The 19,095-nt window shown below is 47.4% G+C and overlaps 1 protein-coding gene and 1 long non-coding RNA gene across 9 annotated transcripts in view; one reads left to right on the top strand and one right to left on the bottom strand.

Moving 5' to 3' along the window:
• Window positions 1–985: 985 nt before the first annotated feature.
• Window positions 986–19,095, bottom strand: part of SLC25A25 (solute carrier family 25 member 25) — a 45,234-nt gene continuing 27,124 nt past the window's right edge. For 3 of the 8 annotated variants that reach the window (XM_087914345.1, XM_026712323.2, XM_026712325.2), the window contains 10 exons: window positions 12,031–12,157; window positions 11,829–11,916; window positions 9,261–9,296; window positions 8,692–8,803; window positions 7,867–8,025; window positions 6,680–6,832; window positions 5,564–5,671; window positions 4,923–5,090; window positions 4,538–4,688; window positions 986–3,914 (listed from right to left, as the gene is read on the bottom strand). In XM_087914345.1, the coding sequence (XP_087770471.1) occupies window positions 3,730–3,914; window positions 4,538–4,688; window positions 4,923–5,090; window positions 5,564–5,671; window positions 6,680–6,832; window positions 7,867–8,025; window positions 8,692–8,803; window positions 9,261–9,296; window positions 11,829–11,916; window positions 12,031–12,157 (1,287 nt within the window). In that variant the 3' untranslated portion in view covers window positions 986–3,729. Of the gene's footprint in view, window positions 3,915–4,537; window positions 4,689–4,922; window positions 5,091–5,563; window positions 5,672–6,679; window positions 6,833–7,866; window positions 8,026–8,691; window positions 8,804–9,260; window positions 9,297–11,828; window positions 11,917–12,030; window positions 12,158–18,582; window positions 18,950–19,095 lie in introns of those variants that run through there. The other 5 variants (XM_087914346.1, XM_026712319.2, XM_026712324.2 and 2 more) reach the window with 3 other exon arrangements.
• LOC148124521 (uncharacterized) lies at window positions 7,482–8,863 on the top strand. Its single transcript, XR_015739736.1, has 2 exons — window positions 7,482–7,592; window positions 8,713–8,863. It is a non-coding gene; the product is annotated as an uncharacterized LOC148124521 (long non-coding RNA).

Here is a 19,095-nt window from a genome sequence, read left to right as displayed (position 1 = left end):
GACTTGAAGGGAAGGTTTTTGGCTTAATTGTTGGCCTGCATCATTTCTAGTTCGAATAAATTTGCTTTGACATGTGCATGTTTTATGGAAAATGATCTTTCTGTGATCCTCTAGGTGATGAGTTAGTGTTTGCCTTTGAGATCTCTTAGAAGTTTCTCCTAAGGTCTTACAAGAGATCTCGCATATATAAGATCAGCAGTGCAGTTCCATGCATTTTGAAGATGCTTGCCTCCAAAAATATTTAATCCCCAATGGACAAATTGGTCTAATGGTGCTCGAGCTTAGAAATAGCTGCAGAGAAGTCAGAAGCAGGAGCCAGTTGGGTTGAGTTGACTGCTAGGACAGGTTGGACAATTCTCCAGTGGTTTGGAAAGCAAATATTTAATGCAAGGTTGGAATTAAATGAAGAACCAGAAGATTTAGGGAAGCTAAGCAGGAAATGGAATAGCGGTGGAGCAAAACGGAGTCGATCCAAGTCAGCAGGAGACAGTTGGACGGAATGACCTACTGCTATCTTCAAATGCTTCCCCATAAATGAAAAAAAGGGGAAAGATCAAAGGTGGGATCTCCACCTCCAGCCCAATTTATATAACTCTACGCCATGCATGTAATCTCTGCCTTGTGTCAGGCTTAGAACTGCCTGCCTCGCAATTTACGACCTCTCTAGACTTCCACCATCCAAGGCAGGAGGTCTTCAAGAAGAATGTGTGTGTGTGTCCTGGATCACGTTAGGGGAATCATCTCAAGTGAGTTAAGAAAATCCGAGAGGGTGCAGAGTGGGAATCGTTGCGTGGTCCTATAGGCCAATTTAACGCCTGTTCTAGGAACTCACCCAGGGTTAAAACGGAAACAGGATGAGGTCTGAATTTGCATCACCCCAAAGATTTAAAAATAAACCCGTGGCTTCCATACTTGGATAATCAGCGTAGGTGTTGGACTCAACCACCAGAAGAAGAAGAGAAAAGAAACCAAACAGAAACCGGGGAAATATTAGCATGATAAACCTTTATTAGCAAACTGTTCCCTACCATCAAAGACTTCTGGATTTTTTTTTTCTCAACATCCGGTCTTCGGCAAACCCGAAGGGTTACAGCTCCCGAGGCAGTTAAATTTTGCATTGATTTACATGTTCTGAATACTATCTCCAGGCCACCAATGGTAAGGAAAGAAAAGGCTGCCTAGACAAACACGACAAATCATCTGAAGAACAAGGGAGAGGTGGGGTGGGAGGAAACGCCGTCGTTATCACCGATCCGGAGACAAATGCGAGACGAGCGTGCAGGATGGTCCCAACAAAGAACAGAGAGATACTCGACAACATCACAACCACTCATCCGATCAGTCTTTCGAAACACGGAGCAGCTGAGAGCCGATGGGTGGATGACAACTGGGGGCACTGTTTCTTCGGGAGATTGTAGCTTCTCCTCGTGAAAGTTTGGTGAATTCGGGAAGAGGCGCCTTCGGTTGGGGCGCCCGACGGCCTTCCTAGCCGCAGCTTCCCACCTTCTTCAGTGCGTTAACGAAACTGGCACCTCGTGGTGATGTGTTTGCTTGTTTTTGGGTGGTCCCTGAGATTTCCCTCTAGAGTCCAACCAGCCCTTTGCATTATCGAAGAAGAAAAACATCAACACAACCCAAATGCGCGCGGGTAGGTCATCCACCAGCACCAATCCCCGAGGAAGGTTAAGAAGGAGGCCAATCCGAAACTCTTGTGCAAGTGAAAACAGGGTTCTCTCCACCGTCACCATCCCTTTTCCTCCTCATTTGCTCAACTTCTTCCCTCCCGACTCAGTGGTTCAAACGTAAAACGGGGGGCAGCGCTGGCTTACCGAAAGGGGGAGCTTTGTCAGCCACCTTCGGTGAGGCTGCCGCCTCCTCTTCTTCCTTGGGGTGGCGGGAGGGGGATTCCAAGTTTCAACGTGCAAAATAAACATTGTTTGTTTTTTTAATTCAGAACATAAATACAGAGAACCTCTACAAAAATAACAGGAGACGAAGGACACGAACAAACCAACTCTGTGGCGACGAATCTATAAAAATAGTTGGGCAGGCGCGACCCGCCTTCCAAATAAATACAAAATAAATACGTTTCTAAGCAGTTAAAAACAAGAAATGAAATGAGAGAGGCTGGCCTCCGAAAAAAATCAGAGAAATATTTTTTTCTACCCCCTGTTTCCCCAGGAGGGCTGAGCAGCCCCCTTGGGAAAGTCATAAATACGGCGGCTACAATTCCCCCCACCCTCCGTTTTTTTTTTCCTTGGGATAAGAACCTTGCAGGAAAAGGGAATTAAAACAAGGTAGCTCAACCTTTTCCAATTCCCCATGAAGACAACTTGTTTTTCTATGATTAAGCTAACCCTTTTTTTTTTCTTTTTTTGCAAAAAGCTACTTGTTACAACAACAACAACAAAAAATTAGAAAGGCTGTAACCCCAACTCTTCTACTCTAAACCGAAGTGTTGGCATCCGTCTCTGAAGGAACTAAAGAAGACAGAATAGCCACGCGGTTCGAGAGTTTCCCAAAAACGATGCTCCTCGTGAGATAAAGGGGTGGGGGGAGAAGGCTACAACAGGAAGGAGATATTTTATACTCCCCACCCCACCCCAATAATCAGCAGCGAAGACACGCCTGGAAAAGGGGCCTTCCAAAATTAAGTGCATCTCATTTTTGCAGTCTGGCAAAAGGAAAACTACTGACCTCTCCGCTCTGCCTGACCAGCTTTTGAGGAGGGGGGGAGGAGGAGGAGAAGGAGGAGTTGGAGGAGAAGTTGGAGGAGGAGGAGGAGGAGTTGGAGGAGGAGAAGGAGGAGGAGGAGGAGGAGAAGGAGTTGGAGGAGGAGGAGGAGGAGAAGTTGGAGGAGGAGGAGGAGGAAGAGGAGGAGGAGTTGGAGGAGGAAGAGGAGGAAGAGTTGGAAGAGGAGGAGTTGGAGGAGAAGGAGGAGGAGTTGGAGGAGGAAGAGGAGGAGGAGGAGGAGGAGGAGGAGGAGGAGGAGGAGGAGGAGGAGGAGGAGGAGGAGGAGGAGGAGGAGGAGGAGGAGGAGGAGGAGATGATAAAAGAAACATTCCTCCTCCCTTGAACCTGGTTTTGTTTTGTTTTTTCTTTTCTTTCTTAAATAAAAAAATTTACATTGCAGTGTCAGGATTGTAACGTAAATCGCTCTCGCCCAGCAGAATGTTATGTAAACAGCAAAGATATTTGGGGGGAAATGGGAAGGGTTTGGGGTTGGGGTTTTTTTTTTGGCTCTTAGCCATTTCTACCTAAGGCAGGTCTTATTTTGGGGAATTGAAGCCTTGGAAGGGAGATGTGTGACGGCCCCAACGAGAGAAACCAAGAGGGGAATGATGGATCTATCGCTCCGCTCTGAAGTGGCTTGAGAAAAATCAAGACGTCCCCAAGTCGTCTTCCGCTCCCTCAGAAGCCACCGAGCGGCTTGAGATGATCTCCTGGCCGAAGGGTAGAGGGGAGGCTTTCCTGACTTGGTCCTTCGCGCCCCCACCCCACCCCGGTGCTCCTGACAGCAACACAAAGATAAAAGCCTCACCCACCCACCCCACCCCGCTCTCCCCAGTTCCCCCACCCCCACCCCTTCTTCTGGGTCTGGGGGCATCACAGCTTGGTTCGCGCGACTTATTAGTGTCTTCAACCCATTCACAGAATGAAACGGCCGTCCACCCGAGAGCTGCCGCTCCCGGTTTGGTTTTAAAATGTGTCCCAGAGGCCACTCGGTGGTCATCGCGACTGCACCCCCAGAGTCATCTTCAGGTTCTCGTAGACCACGTAGCTGATGCTGACGGCGGGGATCACCTTCATGAAATTGGGGGCCAGGCCCCTGTAGAGCCCAAAGGCGCCTTCGGTCTTCAGGATGTGCCTGAAGAGGCCCCTCATGGTCACTTCGGGGGCTCCTTCGATTGAGGCTGAAAGAGAAGATACGAGACGGGCGTTGAAGGGTTTGGTTGAGGGTCAACGGGTCCCAGAAAGAACCCTCTCCTTGGTGGTGGTAGCCAGGGGTGGGTTTTTTTAGCAAGGGGCTCTCTGCCCTAATGACTGGCTGGGTGGGCATGTCTAGGTGGTCATGTGACTGGGTGTATGTGGCCTAATTACCTTAAAAAAGATAATACACCCCAAAACATTTATTAAATACTTAAATAAAACACTGGGTGAAACCAGGCTTAATAGCAGTGGCTGTGAGAGGGATCTTGGGAGTCTTAGTGGAATTTCTGGTGAATGACGTGATTCTTATTATTTGAGAATTAATCCCCTCGGAGGCTAGTGGCTAAGTGATCGCATTTTCTCCATGGCTCTCCGATGCAGGCGCTGAGTGGATTGTTTATCTAGCTTGCCACACTTTTACAAGGTGTGAAATGCTCTTGGCTGAACGCCCAGAAGTTCAGTTAAGCCTATTAAGAGCTTTCCCTTGCTGTTTTTCTGAAGTTATTGGGGGCTCTCCAAGCACCGTAGAGTCTTAGGTAGCCCTAAGCCCCCAGCAGCCCATGCCTGGTTGTAGCTTTCTCCAAGAGTTCCTGGGGTGCCATCTTACCTTGAGCCTGCATTCGGGTCCGTACTAAAGCAAGAGGGTAGCTGGCCAACTGCCCACAAGTGCTTGACATGGTGCCACAGGCCAATAGGACGAAGACGCCAGGATCTGCACTGTTCACGGCGTAATGCTGCAACCAGCTGTTTTTCAATGTCTGGAAGGAAAACCATCAACGGTCAACGGAGAGCCAACTCGGTTCAAGAGCCTGGAGCAAATCCATTTGGCATGGGACCTGCTAAGCTTCAGAGCAGCTGGAGCCGAAGACCGCTAGACCTTCTGCTTGGGGGTTTTGAGAGCCACCAACCACCATCTTTAAGAACCTCCCTCCCTCTCTCTCTCTTTCTTTCTTTCTTTCTTTCTTGCCAGGGAGAGGAACCACATCTCTTACCTCGTAAACAGCCAGGTCAATCCCAGCATACGGGATGATCCCCAGCATGTTGGGAATGTAGCCCTTGTAGAAAGCACCTAGTCCTTCTTTGGCAAGGATGTTCTTTGCGCAGTCCAGCATCCCTGTGTACTGCCCGGTTTTACGCAGGGCCATCCGGGTTTTCAGAACCTATGCCAACAAGAGCAAGAAGAATGTCAGAAACCTAAGCAGGAGGGAGACAAGGAACAACAGCATCTGGGTCAGATGCACAGAAGATTTCACCACCAAGGAAAAGCAACGGAGCGGTAGAGGTGCACCAATGTCTCCGATGAAGGCAGCCCTTGAGAATGGCAATGGGGAAGGTTGAATGTTCTCAAACCATCTTCCCCAATCTGGACCTCCCCTTCCAGCCTTCTAGTCCTCATTATTCTTCATAACATGATCAACCATGCTCTTGAAGGCTAGTCCATCTAAGATCAGGGATCTCCAAACTTGAGAACTTCAAGGCTTGTGGACTTCAACTCCCAGAATTCCTCAGCTGACTGAGGAATTCTGGGAGTTGAAGTCCACGAGTCCTACAAATGGCCAAGTGTGGAGACTTGCGATCAAGTTGGCAGCAGGTTGGGATCAGCTTCTTGAGCAAAGAATAGAAGGCAACTCACCTCCATGGGGTAAATGCTGCTCTGTGCAATGGCTCCAGCCAACGAGCCGGCCACCAGCCTCTCGTGAATCCTCAGCACCTCTTGGTCTGTGCCGATGAAGCGTTTGATCTGCCAAGAAAGGTGTCCCATGCTTAGCCTGGAGAAGTCTACACGAGCCGCAGTGGTTAAGAGTACAGTACTGCAGGCTAATTCTACTGACTGCCACCTGCCTGCAATTTGGCAGTTCGAGTCTCACCAGGATCGAGGTTGACTCAGCCTCCCATCCTTCTGAGGTAGGCAAAATGAGGACCCAGATTGTTGGGTGACTCTGTCAACCACTTAGAGAGGGCTGTGAAGTACTGTGAAGCGGTACATAAGTCTAAGTGCTCTATCTATCTATCTATCTATCTATCTATCATTATCTATCCATCATCCATCAATCTATCTCTTATCATTATCATCTATCTATCTATCTATCTATCTATCTATCTATCAATCAATCAATCATTATCTATCCATCATCCATCAATCTATCTCTTATCATTATCATCTATCTATCTATCTATCTATCTATCTATCTATCTATCTATCTATCATTATCTATCCATCATCCATCAATCTCTTATCATTATCATCTATCTATCATTATCTATATTTATTATCTATCCATCATCTATCTGTCTGTCTGCCTGCCTGCCTGCCTGCCTGCCTGCCTGCCTGCCTGCCTGCCTGCCTGCCTGCCTGCCTATCTATCTATCTATCTATCTATCTATCTATCTATCTATCTATCTATCTATCTATCTATCTATCTATCTATCTATCTGATATGGTGGCACAGTTGTTAGAATGCAGTATTGCAGGCTAACTCTGCCAACTCCCAGCAGTTCGATCCTGATCATCTCAAGGTTGACTCAGCCTTCCATCCTTCCAAGGTGGGTAAAATGAGGACCCAGACTGTTGGGGGGCAAGAGGCTGACTCTGTAAAACTGCTTAGAGAGGGCTGTAAAAGCACTGTGAAGCAGTATATAAGTCTAAGGGCTATTGCTATCAATCGCTCCCTTCTCCCTCCCTCAAAGGCCTCCAAAAAATGGAAACGTACAAATCACCCCGGACTCTTTGGGCTCCTTGACGCCTTACCTGCTCGTACGCCATGAATTTGATAGCTGATTCCGGGGCGATCTTCAAGACGTTGATGCCGTTGCCACGCCAAAGAGACCTGGTGCCACCTTCACGGATCATTTGAGAAAACCCTCCGACGATGCACATATTGTTGCTGCGAGAAGCGTGGACCTGAGAAAAAAGAGACCATTTTGGGTTTGGATGGAGACCCGCTGATGCGTTTCCGTCTTGTTTCTCACTGAGCTATGGGTTCAATTTGTCTCAATACTGGCCCCAAGGAGCCAATTTCCACACAGTTCAACCTGTAGAAAGGTAGATGTCAACTCAAAAAAATATTTCTCTGGTCTTTTCGAGTTGACAGCAGAAAGGGAGAAAGGGAGTAGTGCATTCCTTAAATGCTTTCATAGATAATGGCTAGGCGGCTGAAGCTTCTGGCACGCAAGATTATTACTGGAGAGCATAATTGATGACTCTTGGCTATGGATGTGTCCCATTGGAGAATATACATCCCAGGGGGAAGGGAAGACCGGGCTCAAGGGTGAAATGAATGATGTATCTCTGAGTCGGCTGCACCTGGTAGCGCCTGTATGTTCACTCCTAATAAATCTTGTTTTTTTTAAGGCAGCTAGAGACTCATGATTTGAATGGGGGTGGATGCCGGAGCCCAGGCAGTAGAAGCTTTGGGGAAAAACAAGAAGTTCAAAGAAAACATGGACTTTGGCACGCCAGCTGAATCCACACCAAATTTGATAAAAAGCGTGGACGGGCGGCTTTGGGCCGCTTCCGTGCAAAGTCCAAATTCCTCAGTTGACACGCAAGCACGACATGCTGTCCTTTGGTCACCAACAGGGAAGATCGTGCCACCAAGTCACGAGTCGCCTCCTGTCCCACCAAGAACTGTCCTGCCAAGCCTGGATCCGTAAAGACCAACGTAAGTGATATGGATGTAAGCTCGCCAACTCTGCGGGGACGCCTAGTATTTTGGGAAGCCAAGCACGACCAGAATGATGTAAGGGCGAGGCAGGAGGCCAATGTCCAAGAACTTGGAACTTTTATGTTTGGTTTCCTCCACTTCTGAAGCCGGCGGTGGCTGCCAATTTGGGGGCATTGATAGGGTGGCTTTTGGACCCTCTACTCCCCAGGAGGAAGGAATTGTGTGAAAAAAGTCGACCGAAGCGCCTTCTCCCTTGGTGGAATTTCCTTACCTGCATGAGCACCTTCAAACGGTCCAAGGGGGCTGTGCAGGTCCTGGATACAGCGCCGGCACCTCCTCCTGCCACCAGGTGGCGCCACCACATCCCCGTCTGCCTCTCTTCTATGGTGAATTCATCCGGGACGGTGAGATTCTCCCCGACATCGAAAATCTGAAAGGCAACCCAGCCAGGACCCATCAGTCTCCGCCATCCTCATGGACTCCATTTCATTTTATTGTATTGATTTGTTTGTTTGTTTGTCAAACGGGTACAAGATAATGTATAGAACGGTTGAGGCGTCCCTTTTGCGACCACCTTGCAAGCAACGTCAACGGGAGGAGCCAGATTCACTTAATGACTATGTGACTAATTTAACAACTGCAGTGATTCACTTAATGAAGGTGGCAAGAAAGACCGTAAAAGGGGGCAAAATTCACCTAACGGATGTCTCCCCCTATCAATGGCCAAAAATTGGCAGCCATCATCGGCTCAGCAACAAAAATTGTCGTAAGTCGAGGAATACCTGCACAGTTAGGTCCTCTGAATGTGACCAAATTTTGCTATGCTTATATGTAAAATTAGGCAAACTTTAACCACCAACTCTTTTTTATTATTATTACAACAGCCAACTCTTAATCCACCACCAATCACAATATATCACTCTGCCTTTATTTTTATTTAGTTTTACTAAGATTATTATTATTATTATTATTATTATTATTATTATTATTATTATTATTATTATTATTTCTAATGCTTTTATTTGCCAGACTCTGACCAATAATTAAAAAAAAATTGTTCTGATTCGACGCACACATGAGATTTTTCTTGTCTTACCGTTGAGTGTTTCCAGTACAGGATAATTTCTGGAATATTCTCCACTGGGTGCAGGAGGTGATAATCCCGCCACTCGTTCCAATCGATGGTCATCGTCCCGTTTTTATCCATGCTGAAAGAGGAGAAAAAGGAAGAGGAAATTAAACCTCGTGTTAATTAAAAACAAAAAAAACCCTGAAACAGCTTCTTTAATTAAGACACAGGAAGGTCCTGGCAACGAGGGAGAATAACCGATTTGGTAGATTCCAGGGTTGTTGTTTTTTTTTTTAACTGAAGGGTTAGGGTTTATGACTTCATAATTTTCTGACTTAGTAATTCATTGCATAAAATAGTTTTGGGTTTTTTTGCTCAAAGCTCTTTTCCGCTGAAGAATTAAGAGCTTTTTTGCAATATGAGATTTGATGCTGGTTTAGGAAAGCAATCACTAAACGTTGTCCCTGCTCCTTCGTTGCCAGACCAGCAAGAAACATGCAACCCGCTTCAAACTTCACCAAGGGGGTGGGGTGGGAGGAAGGGGGTGTTGGGAGATACACAAGGACAAGGGCAGAAGTAGACCCCGTAGTACTTACTAAGTGACAGGACCCCAGACATGCCCTGTCCTTATTCTGACAAGACAGACAGGCAGTCAGGCAAGCAAAGGGGAGAATGCAAAGAGAGAGAGAGAGAGAGACGAGTAAGTGATTGTTAAAAATCGGCTGCCGCCAGCTCACAAAAAGCATTTTGAGATACTTGTGCACAGGGAGTGGTGTGGTGGGCTAAAGGTGGAGCTCTCGCCTCACAGTCCGGAAGCTGGGAGTTCGATCCTAGGTGGAGGCAGATATTTCTCTGAGAATATGAGAATGAGAATATATCTGCTGAATAAAAACTCCGTACTGGCAACAGGAAAAGCATCTGGCCAGTAAACACAAAGCTCCATTCAGTTGCCCAGACTCCACACCCAGCAAGGGATTATGGGGTCGTTAAATGAGGATGCACGTACAGATGAAAAACATACGGGAAAACAGAGTGCTGAAACAACGCCCCCCATATATACAGGCAGTCCTTGACTTGTGACCACAATGGAGCTCAAAATTTCCACTGTGAAATGAGACATCAATTCAGGGCGTTTCGCCCCATTTTACAACCCTTTCTTGCTGCAGTCGCTAAGGGAATCAGGAACCCGGCTGTTAAGCAAATCGGGCTTCCCCGTTGACCTCTGCTTGTCAGAAGGCTGCAAAAGAGGATCACGTAACCCGTGGACGCCACAACCGTCATAAATATTTTGATCCCGGGGATGCTGCAAAGGTTGTGTGAAAAAAAAAGATCCCAAGTCGCTTTTCCCGCCAGTGCAGTCCGTCATCACTATGATCTGTCACTAAACAAAGCTGTTGTAAGTCTAGGACTCCCTGTGCGTATTTGAGAACCGAAGCGGGTTTCAGCGATCAGAGGCAGCTCGAGTGATCACTTCCATCTGCTGTTGGCCTAGCTGTGCTACTCGGCTAAGCATCACCCAGGCAGAGGTGGGTGTTCAGCCGGTTCTCAGCGGTTCTGGAGAACCGGTAGCGGAAATTTGTAGTAGTTCGGAGAACCGGCCAATCCCACCTCCGACTGGCCCCGCCAACCCCACCTCTTCTCTGCCTCCCGTTGAGTCCCAGCTGATCGGCTGGGTCTCCTTGGGTTGCCCTGCCCAGGAGAACGGAGCTGGAAAGCAGGTGAGTGGGGTGGGGAGGGAAGGGGGATTGTGCAGTATCCTTCCCCCTGCCACGCCCACCAAGCCACGCCCACAGAACCGGTAGTAAAAAAAAAACCTTTGCATCCCACCACTGCACCCAGGTAAACAGCCCTTCCCAGCCTGTTCCGTGAGGTGGAAAGTTACCAGAAATAAACAGAGGCTGCTCTAAAGAGAGACAACGCCGCCGTCGTGGTCACAAGCTCGATGAAGCCACCGCTGGCGTCCAATTCTCCCAATTGAAAGGCTGGCAGTGGAAGGGGGTGTGTGTGATTTGACGGTTTTAATGTTTATTATCCTGTAAGGCAGCCAGAATCGGTTGAAACAAGACAGGCGGCCCAAAAAATAAAAATAATTAATGAGGGATCCTCGGTGCTTTCTGAGTTTGTGGGGGTATTTTTTTTTCCTTTTTTTCCTTCTTCTTGTTCCTCTTCTTCTTCTTCTTCTTGCAGACGTTTCCTTACCCAAATTAGGTAACGTTGTCAGTGTGGACGATGTGATAAAAATTTGGGTAATGAAATGCCTGCAAGAAAGAAAGGGGACAAAAAAGCCAAGCTCAGAGAGCCACCCAGGATCTCTCATTTCAACCTGGAGCTATAAATATTCTATTTTAAATACGTTAAGATAGACAGATAGACCGACAGATGAAGGAAGGAAGGAAGGAAGGAAGGAAGGAAGGAAGGAAGGAAGGAAGGAAGGAAGGAAGGAAGGAAGGAAGGAAGGAAGGAAAGGAAGGGAAGAAAGGAACGGAAGAAAGGAAGGGAAGAAAGGAAGGCAGACAGAGGTAGTTAGGTAATTAGAGAGAGATGATAAATAGATTAGATTAGATTAGATTAGATTAGATTAGATTAGATTAGATTAGATTAGATTGGAGGGAGGGAGGGAGGAAGGAAGGAAGGAAGGAAGGAAGGAAGACAGAGGTAGTTAGGTAGTTAGTTAGAGAGATGATAGATTAGATTAGATTAGATTAGATTAGATTAGATTAGATTAGATTAGATGGAGGGAGGGAGGGAGGGAGGGAGGGAGGGAGGGAGGAAGGAAGGAAGGAAGGAAGGAAGGAAGGAAGGAAGGAAGGAAGGAAGGAAGACAGAGGTGGTTAGCTAGTTAGGGAGAGAGAGATGATAGATGATAAACAGATGAAAGAAAGAAAGAAAGAAAGAAAGAAAGAAAGAAAGAAAGAAAGAAAGAAAGAAAGAAAGAAAGAGAGAGAGAGAGAGAGAAAAGGAGTAGTTAGTTAGCTAGCTATTTAGCAAGAGATAAGAGATAAGACAGGCAGGCAGGCAGACAGAGACAGAGAGACAGACAGACAGAAAGACAGACAGACAGACAGGTGGGCAGCTTGTTCCTTGACTCGCTATTACAGCGGAAGGATTAAGGGGAAAAAGCCAAGTATTTGTGCAGGAGCCTCTTTGAGACGGGAGACCTTTACCTCTTGAGGATCTTCTCCGCCTGCTGTTCCGAGATCTTGACGCCCAGATCGCGGAGGGACTGCATGATCTCCTGAGCGTCAATGCGACCTGCAACATCCAGGAAGGAGAGAGAAAGAGAGAGAGAGAGAAATGAATCTCAAAAGCTCCCGAGGAGGAAGGGGCCAGCCAAAACCCAACCAACCAACCAACGGGTGGGCTCACCGTCATTCTTTTTGTCCAAGCTCTTGAAGACCAGCCTCAGTTTCTTCTCGTGGTCCTGGAGGTAGTGAACGAATTCTTCGAAGTCCAGCTGGCCATCCAGGTCCTTATCGCCAGCTTTTACGATTTTCTACGGGGACGGGGAAAACAATGGCAAAAAAATAAATCTCGGTTGTCTTCAGGGCTGCTATTGTTCAGGGTCAGGGAAGCATAAAGTCCCCCTTCCCTCTTCCAACAAGCTCTGGTTCCTATTTGTAAGTAACGGCAACTAAATGTTCCAAGGGACAAACGCAACTCGGCGCCAAAAAACCCAAACCACCATTATTCTCTTCTGAGGAATGGGAAAACAGCTGAAGGATCCGGTGCCCGAATTGGGCATCTTCAACTTCTCCGAGTGTTTTAAAATATGGATTTCGGAGAGTAGAGGCTGATTCCTTAGAGAAGAAGGGTTTTTTTTTTTTTTAAATTATTATTATCCTAAAAGACTGAGAATCTTCTCCCAAATCCGCTTTTGAAAGAGGTTTTTAAGAGGAAAAACTCAAGCATCTTTCGCAATATGGCCAGGATGGTTAATGGATTCCAGGCTGGGTTTGGGAAATTCACTCCAGAAGCGTCTTTTTAAATTTATTTACTATCTCGATCCCCGTGTTTCGCTATGAAACTAGGTGGTCGAGTTTAGTTTTGGGGGAAGAAAATAAGAGGGGGAATAAAATCTGCTTTCTGCCTACCAGCATCCAACGGTCTTCCTGTCAGTGTGTGAGAGAGTGGAGGGCTGTTTGGAAACTGAAGCAGTATTTGCTGTGTGAGCAAGGAGACAGCAAGGAGCCTGGGCGTGGCTTAGCTCAACTGTTCTGTACTAAAGCTGCTGTGAAACTAAACCTGAAATGGGAACTCCTCTCCTCTGCTTGTGGTTTTGCATTTAGAACAGATTTCTTTTCAGGTGGGGAGGGGGAGTAGAACTCCTTAGCATCAGAGCATGTTTATAATAATTATATAGGAAATATTAAAGCTCTGATGGTCATTTCAAGAAATCCTTTCTTAGTGAGCCCCTAGAAGCCAAGAGGAACATACAGGACAAATTTCAAGTTTGTAGGCTTTACAGTTCTGGAGATTTTGTGATGATGCATGAGTGGTGTTTCGCTTTTATATATATGGATTTATTTATTTTGTAAAAATAGGATTTGGGATGCCGGATGCCACAAATTGCGTCAAGAGGAACAGTAAAAAACCAGTTGTCCCCAACTACAGGTAATCCTCGATTTACAACAAATTCATTGAGTGACCGTTCAAAGTTACAACGGCACTGAAAAAAGGGACTTTTTTCACACTTATGCCTGTGGCAGCATCCCCACGGACGCAGGTCGCGTGATTTACATTCGGGTGTGTGGCAACTGGTTCCTATTTATGACGGTCGCAGCGTGATCCCCTTTTGCGAGCCTCCGGCGAGGGAGAAAAGCCGGGTTCGCTTAACAACGGTGTTCCTAACTTAACACCTGCGGCGACTCGCTTAATGAACAGGGCAAGGAAAGTCATCAAACGAGGCAAAACTCAATAAGTCTCTCGCTTAGCAACCTAAATACTGGGCTCAATCGCCAATGAGTCGTAAGATGAGGACGAGCTGTACCCCCCAAAAAAATCACGTTCAGCCACATTTGCACACCCAGACATCCAAAGGGACTTGAACTGAGAAGTTCTGGAAAGCACCAAGGTCAACCCACCTCTCTTACGCTCGCTTTTTAGCCTTCCCCGGGGAAGAAAAAAAATATATATTTATTTTAATAAGGAGACCCGACAGGAAAACTAGCTATTTCTGGGGGAATCTAACTGCCGCTTGAAAACTTGCAGGGTAAGCTAAGAAACAACATTAATCAGCCATCGTTAAAGGCTCTAAAACAAGCCCAAACTGGTTTGGACGCCCTGCAGATATGTTCTTGTGCAAGAACCTGGGGGAAACTAGAATTCAGGAGCAAAGTGTATCTTTGCAAAAAAGAAAGAGAGAGAGAGAGAGAGAGAGAGAGAGAGAGAGAGAGAGAGAGAGAGAGAGGGGGAGATGGCAAGGTCAGGTTGACCATAAATACACTTCACCCTGACCATTCCTACCACCAGGAACAAATCCTTCCAGCCTTCACCAAGACAGGGCAGGAGGGCCGGAGGACGAGATCGCAGAATTGGAAGTTGGAAGGGACCTTGGAGGTCTTCTAGTCCAACCCGTTTGGGTAGGAAGCCCTATGTCATTTCAGACAAATGGCTGTCTTTTAAAACCTCAGGTGGTTAGACCACCCACAATTTCTGGAGGCAAGTGGATTGTTCTCACTGTCAGAAAATTTCTCCTTCGTTCTAGGTCGCTTCTCTCCTTGGTTAGTTTCCACCCATTGCTTCTTGTCCTGCCTTCAGGTGCTTTGGAGAATAGCTTGACTCCCTCTTCTTTGGGGCAGCCCCTGAGCTATTGAAACACTGCTATTATGTCTCCCTTGGCCCTTCTCTTCCCTAGACTAGCCAAGCCCAATTCCTACAACCATTCTTCATAGGTTTTAGCCTAAACACCTTGGTTGTACTTCTCTGCACTCTTTCCAGAGTCTCAGCATCTTTTTGACATCAGGGCAACCAAAACTGGACGCGGTATTCCAAGGGCGGCCTTAATTCAAGACATTATAAAAGTGGTATTAGGGCTTGATTCTCTCCCTCTGTCAACGCAACCCATCTTGGCTTGTTCAACCCAGTTACGCCACCTGCTTTGCATAGCCACCGGGAACTGGGTTCAGAGACAAAACTTGGTTTTGAATAGCATCCAGGAAGGAAATGCTTCTTCCTGCGCTGAAAAGGCCAAAAAGGAATCACCCATCCTACTCAAACTTTGTGCAACCGTTGTTGACTGAATAAACTGCAACCAGGCTGGCATGCAAAGCCGAAAACCAAACAACTGATGTGATTGTTACTTTCACGGGTAGCCATGGTGTAATTTTTTTTTTTCTGCATTAAAATAACACAGCTCCACCTCTGAAAGGAAGACTCCCACGGTGTCTCATCTGGGCTAGTTACTCATCCCCACATGGCAGGATGACCTCAGTCATCAACCTCTGCCATTAGCAGCTAGGATGTCATAATATAACCCAAAAGCAAAGCTGCCTATATAAAATTAAGGATTTTGCTTTGGTGATGTTTGCGTATTGTGTAAACTTCGGGATTTGGGGAAGAATTTGGGTTTGAACTGGACTCCGAATTGGCTTGTATGGACTATCCCTCTAGAGGTTTTAACTCGATAATCCGTCCCCATTGCTTGGCCAGATGGGTCTTGAGCTGGAGTTCAACCACCCATTTCTTAGCAAAACAAACCACGAAAAGTAGCCCAGCAGCTGGTTCACCATAAGCCAACATCCTGCAGAAATCAAAACCCTGGCACGGCCGGCTGCACAGGTGCAGCCGTTGAGAGAGAGAAAGAGAGAGGAGCTGACAAAATAACTCTGCAATTATGATTTTTCAGAGAGAGAATTATTATTATTATTATTATTTTACTGAGCGCCTATGTCCCTTCCTGCTCAACGGCTAAAGTTGGACCGTTACATAATTTAATCCCTTGTTTCTGGTCTGTAAGGACATCCAGCCACCCTCTGCAATGACCTTTGGTATGTCCAAGCGGCCAAATCTCCAGACAATCATATGATAGTTGTAAAAAGGAGAGAGAGAGAGAGAGAGAGATGGGACCAGCGTTTGCAGACTAAAGATAGAAAGAGGCATGTCAGCAGATCACAGCCAAGCCAAACTTATTCAGAGTTTGCCCCTGGCAAAAGGTCCCCTTTGGGAGAGGAAGAAAGCGAGTTAAGAAATGTTGGAGGGGCCTTAATCGATCAACCCCGGAGCGCCCTAAAATACTAAATTCTCCTCCTTAGAAAGATGGCCACGGATCGCCAAATGGGGAAGAAGGAACTGGAGAGCAGCTGAACAATTGTTATCAAAGGAGGGTGGTTTCTCAAATTGCAACACGCAACTCCTGTCGCAGCCGGTGCCAAAGTATTTCAGGTCTTCGCATTAACCTTCCCGCAGCGAAGAAGCCACACGGGGCGAATCCTGCTCCTTTGCATATGAAGGCTCCTAACTGGAGAACCTAAGGCCCTTTTCCTGAAATCCAAGGAAGTCTTCCCTTGTAATTAGGACATCACAAATGCCTTTGGCGGCCAAGCTTTGAGCCTTTTTTTTTTTGAGTTTGGAACAGCCTCCTAACCAAGGAGCTTTAGCCCGTGGGCGTTGTATGTAGAGATTTGGGGGGTGGACCATGAGGAAAGAGGAGCTGGAGCCAGATTGGGCAAGGTGTCAATGTAAGAGAACGGCGTGTGTGATAAGTCCATGGCCAATTCTGAAATTACTACACTGTCACATGCTCCTGCTGAACCCAGAGTTGCCCCTCTAGGTCAATTAATGATTACTCAACGCCATAATACAAAGGAGAGCACCTGTTATCTGGTACTGAGCATGAGAAACTGAACATCAAACCCTACAGAGATGCCTACACAGTGTCAAAGTGTTGATGGTGCCCTGAACATCAAACCCTACAGAGATGCCTACACAGTGTCAAAGTGTTGGTGGTGCCCTGAACATCAAACCCTACAGAGATGCCTACACCCAAAAAATGTTGGTGGTGTCCTGATGAAACACAAAATGCTGACAACCCACAGAGTCCTTTTTCAAGGGTGTGCCACAGCTCTGTGTTGGTGGGGCAATTATTAAGGACAGCTGCCATTAATTCTAAAAGTATGAAAGGAAGCCTGAGTTGGTGAATACCTGCTTCCCATCTCCAGGGTCCCAAGTCCCAATTAGCTCTGCCGGAGACCCTCAATTGAAGTCTCGATCCGTTCAACTCACAAGTGTTGGTGAGCTGTGTGGATCAGGACCTCAGCCAGAGCCTCCTACATTTTTTTTTCTTTGAACAAAAACACAAACTCCATTCTTTCAGCCTTAAAATAACGTGCCACGCTGGAAAAAATGCACTGGTCCATCAAGGAGGTCCATCAAGCCTCACTGGCCATGGATGTGGTTTTTAGGAAAGAAACTCAAGCTAGAGAATTCCCAAGGTCCTTGCTCAACCGATACAGGTGAATGCAGGCTTCTTCTTAACACACATTTGCATAAGCCAAGTTTGGAAATTTCCCCAGGGCAGTTTCTAGACTAGCCCATCATGGTTGAAAGCTGAAGAGTTAGGAAGCACCTTCCTTCATTTCAAAGATGCACCACCTCTCATCAACCATCTCAAAGTTATTTTCTCCTCCTCTTCCTCTTCCCTTTCTCCTTTTTCCTCCTCCTCTTTCCCTTTTCCTCCTCTTTCCCGTTTCCTCCTCTTCCCTCTCTCCTTCTCCTCTTCCCTTTCTCCTTCTCTTCCCCTTCTTCTTTTCCTCCTCCTCTTTCCCTTCTCTTCTTCCTCTTTTCCTCCTCCTCCTCTTCCCTCTCTCCTTCTCCTCCTCCACCTCTTCTTTTCCTCCTCTTTCCCTTCTCCTCCTTCTCTTCCCCTTCTCCACCTCCTTCTCCCCTTTCTCCTTCTCCTCCTCCTCTTTCCCTTCTCCTCCTCCTCTTCACTTTTTCTTCTCCTCTTCCCATTTTTTCTCCTCTTCTCCTTCTCCTCTTCCCCTTCTTTTCCTCCTCTCCCTCTCCTCCTTCTCCTCTTCCCCTTCCTTCTCCTCCTCTTCCCCTTCTTCTTTTTCCTCCTCCTCTCCCCCGCTCCTCCTCTTCCTCTTTCCCTTCTCCTCCTTCCCCATTCCCCCTCCTCCTCCTCCTGATCCTTCTCTAAGGTGACTCTCTCCACCCTTTCTCTGCACCTTGTGCAGGGTCAGAAACTACAGTAAAAGCAAGCTCCTCGGCCGGAAGACCCATCTCCAACCGAGCTGAAGGTGATGGGAGCTAGAGTTCCCCCATTTCTGGAAGGTGCCTGCTCGGACCAGGAGAAAAAGGCCAGTCTTCAAGAAAAGCCCAAGAGCGTTTTTTTCAAAGGAAGTCAGAGAAATTCCATCTGCGTTACTCATTCTGCTGTCTCTGAGACACCCAGGCAGGAAGGAAACCTCTCCGGCACACCGAAATTAGGCACTCAAATAAAACCGAGAAAGCAGCGCGATCGGAAGTCACAAAAGCTTCGCTTTCGGGAAAGCAGGTTGGTTGGGAGAGAGGAAGGAACCGGGACTGAATGGGGGATAAGTTCTTAAGGTGAAGAAGAAAACCTGCAGCAAACCAAGAAAGGAAAACTGTTACCCGGTTTTCCTTTCCACTTCTCTACATCAAAGAACTAGAGAAGTGGAAAGCAAAACCGGATAAGTCACAGCACACAAAGAGGAAAGGGGACACTTGAGAAGGGAGCCCCAACCAGAAGACATATGGGGTGGGGGAGCGGCTAGATTCAGAGGTCTCAACCAGCGCGGCCAACTTCTCCTTGAGATGCTAAGGTTCTAGGGGGTGAATTTGTCCTTTCTTTCATCCAAAAGGCTTTGGGGAGAAGGGGAGGAGAAAGCCCCACGGCCTCTTTGCAAAACCAAAGAATGCCGCCGCCTCTCTCTTGCTTCCCAGCCGGCTCCTTACCTGCTTCCACTGCCGGTAGGTGGAGAATTCCTGGGAAGGGATCAGAAGGCTCAGCCTGAAGATGGATTTGAGTCCGGCGGGGAGGCGTCTGGACTCGAAGTACTCAAACTCAGCCTGGGAAGCGCCGAAGTTTGGCACATAGAGGCACAGGCAAAGCATCTCCCCTTCGCCCGAGCTACGCAGCCGATGTAGATCCCACCACAGCTGAGATAAGATTCCCACCGCGCCGATTCCCCTCTCGGCTCTTTTTTCACTCTGTCCTTGCCGGGAAGAGAGGAAATGCCGAAATGCCGGCTAGTGGGCATGACGCCCAGCTATGTGCGAGGCTGTCTCGGCTGCCATTGGCTGAGGCGGCCCTGCCCTCCCTCGCTCAAAAAGGGAAGGCTCCGGCTAGGGGGAATCTGGAGCTCGGCCTGCCGTTCTCTGCCAAGGCATGTGATGTGAGGGCGTTGCTGCTTAACTGGGGCTTTCGTAAGCGCTTCACACACACCCCACGTCACTCACTTTCCCTGG

Source organism: Pseudonaja textilis, chromosome 17, assembly GCF_049901715.1.
Source record: "Pseudonaja textilis isolate UNSWEBS1 chromosome 17, rPseTex1.2, whole genome shotgun sequence".
NCBI lineage: Eukaryota > Metazoa > Chordata > Lepidosauria > Squamata > Elapidae > Pseudonaja > Pseudonaja textilis.
Note: the sequence above shows the minus strand (reverse complement) of the source record. Positions and strands in the feature narration are given on the sequence as shown.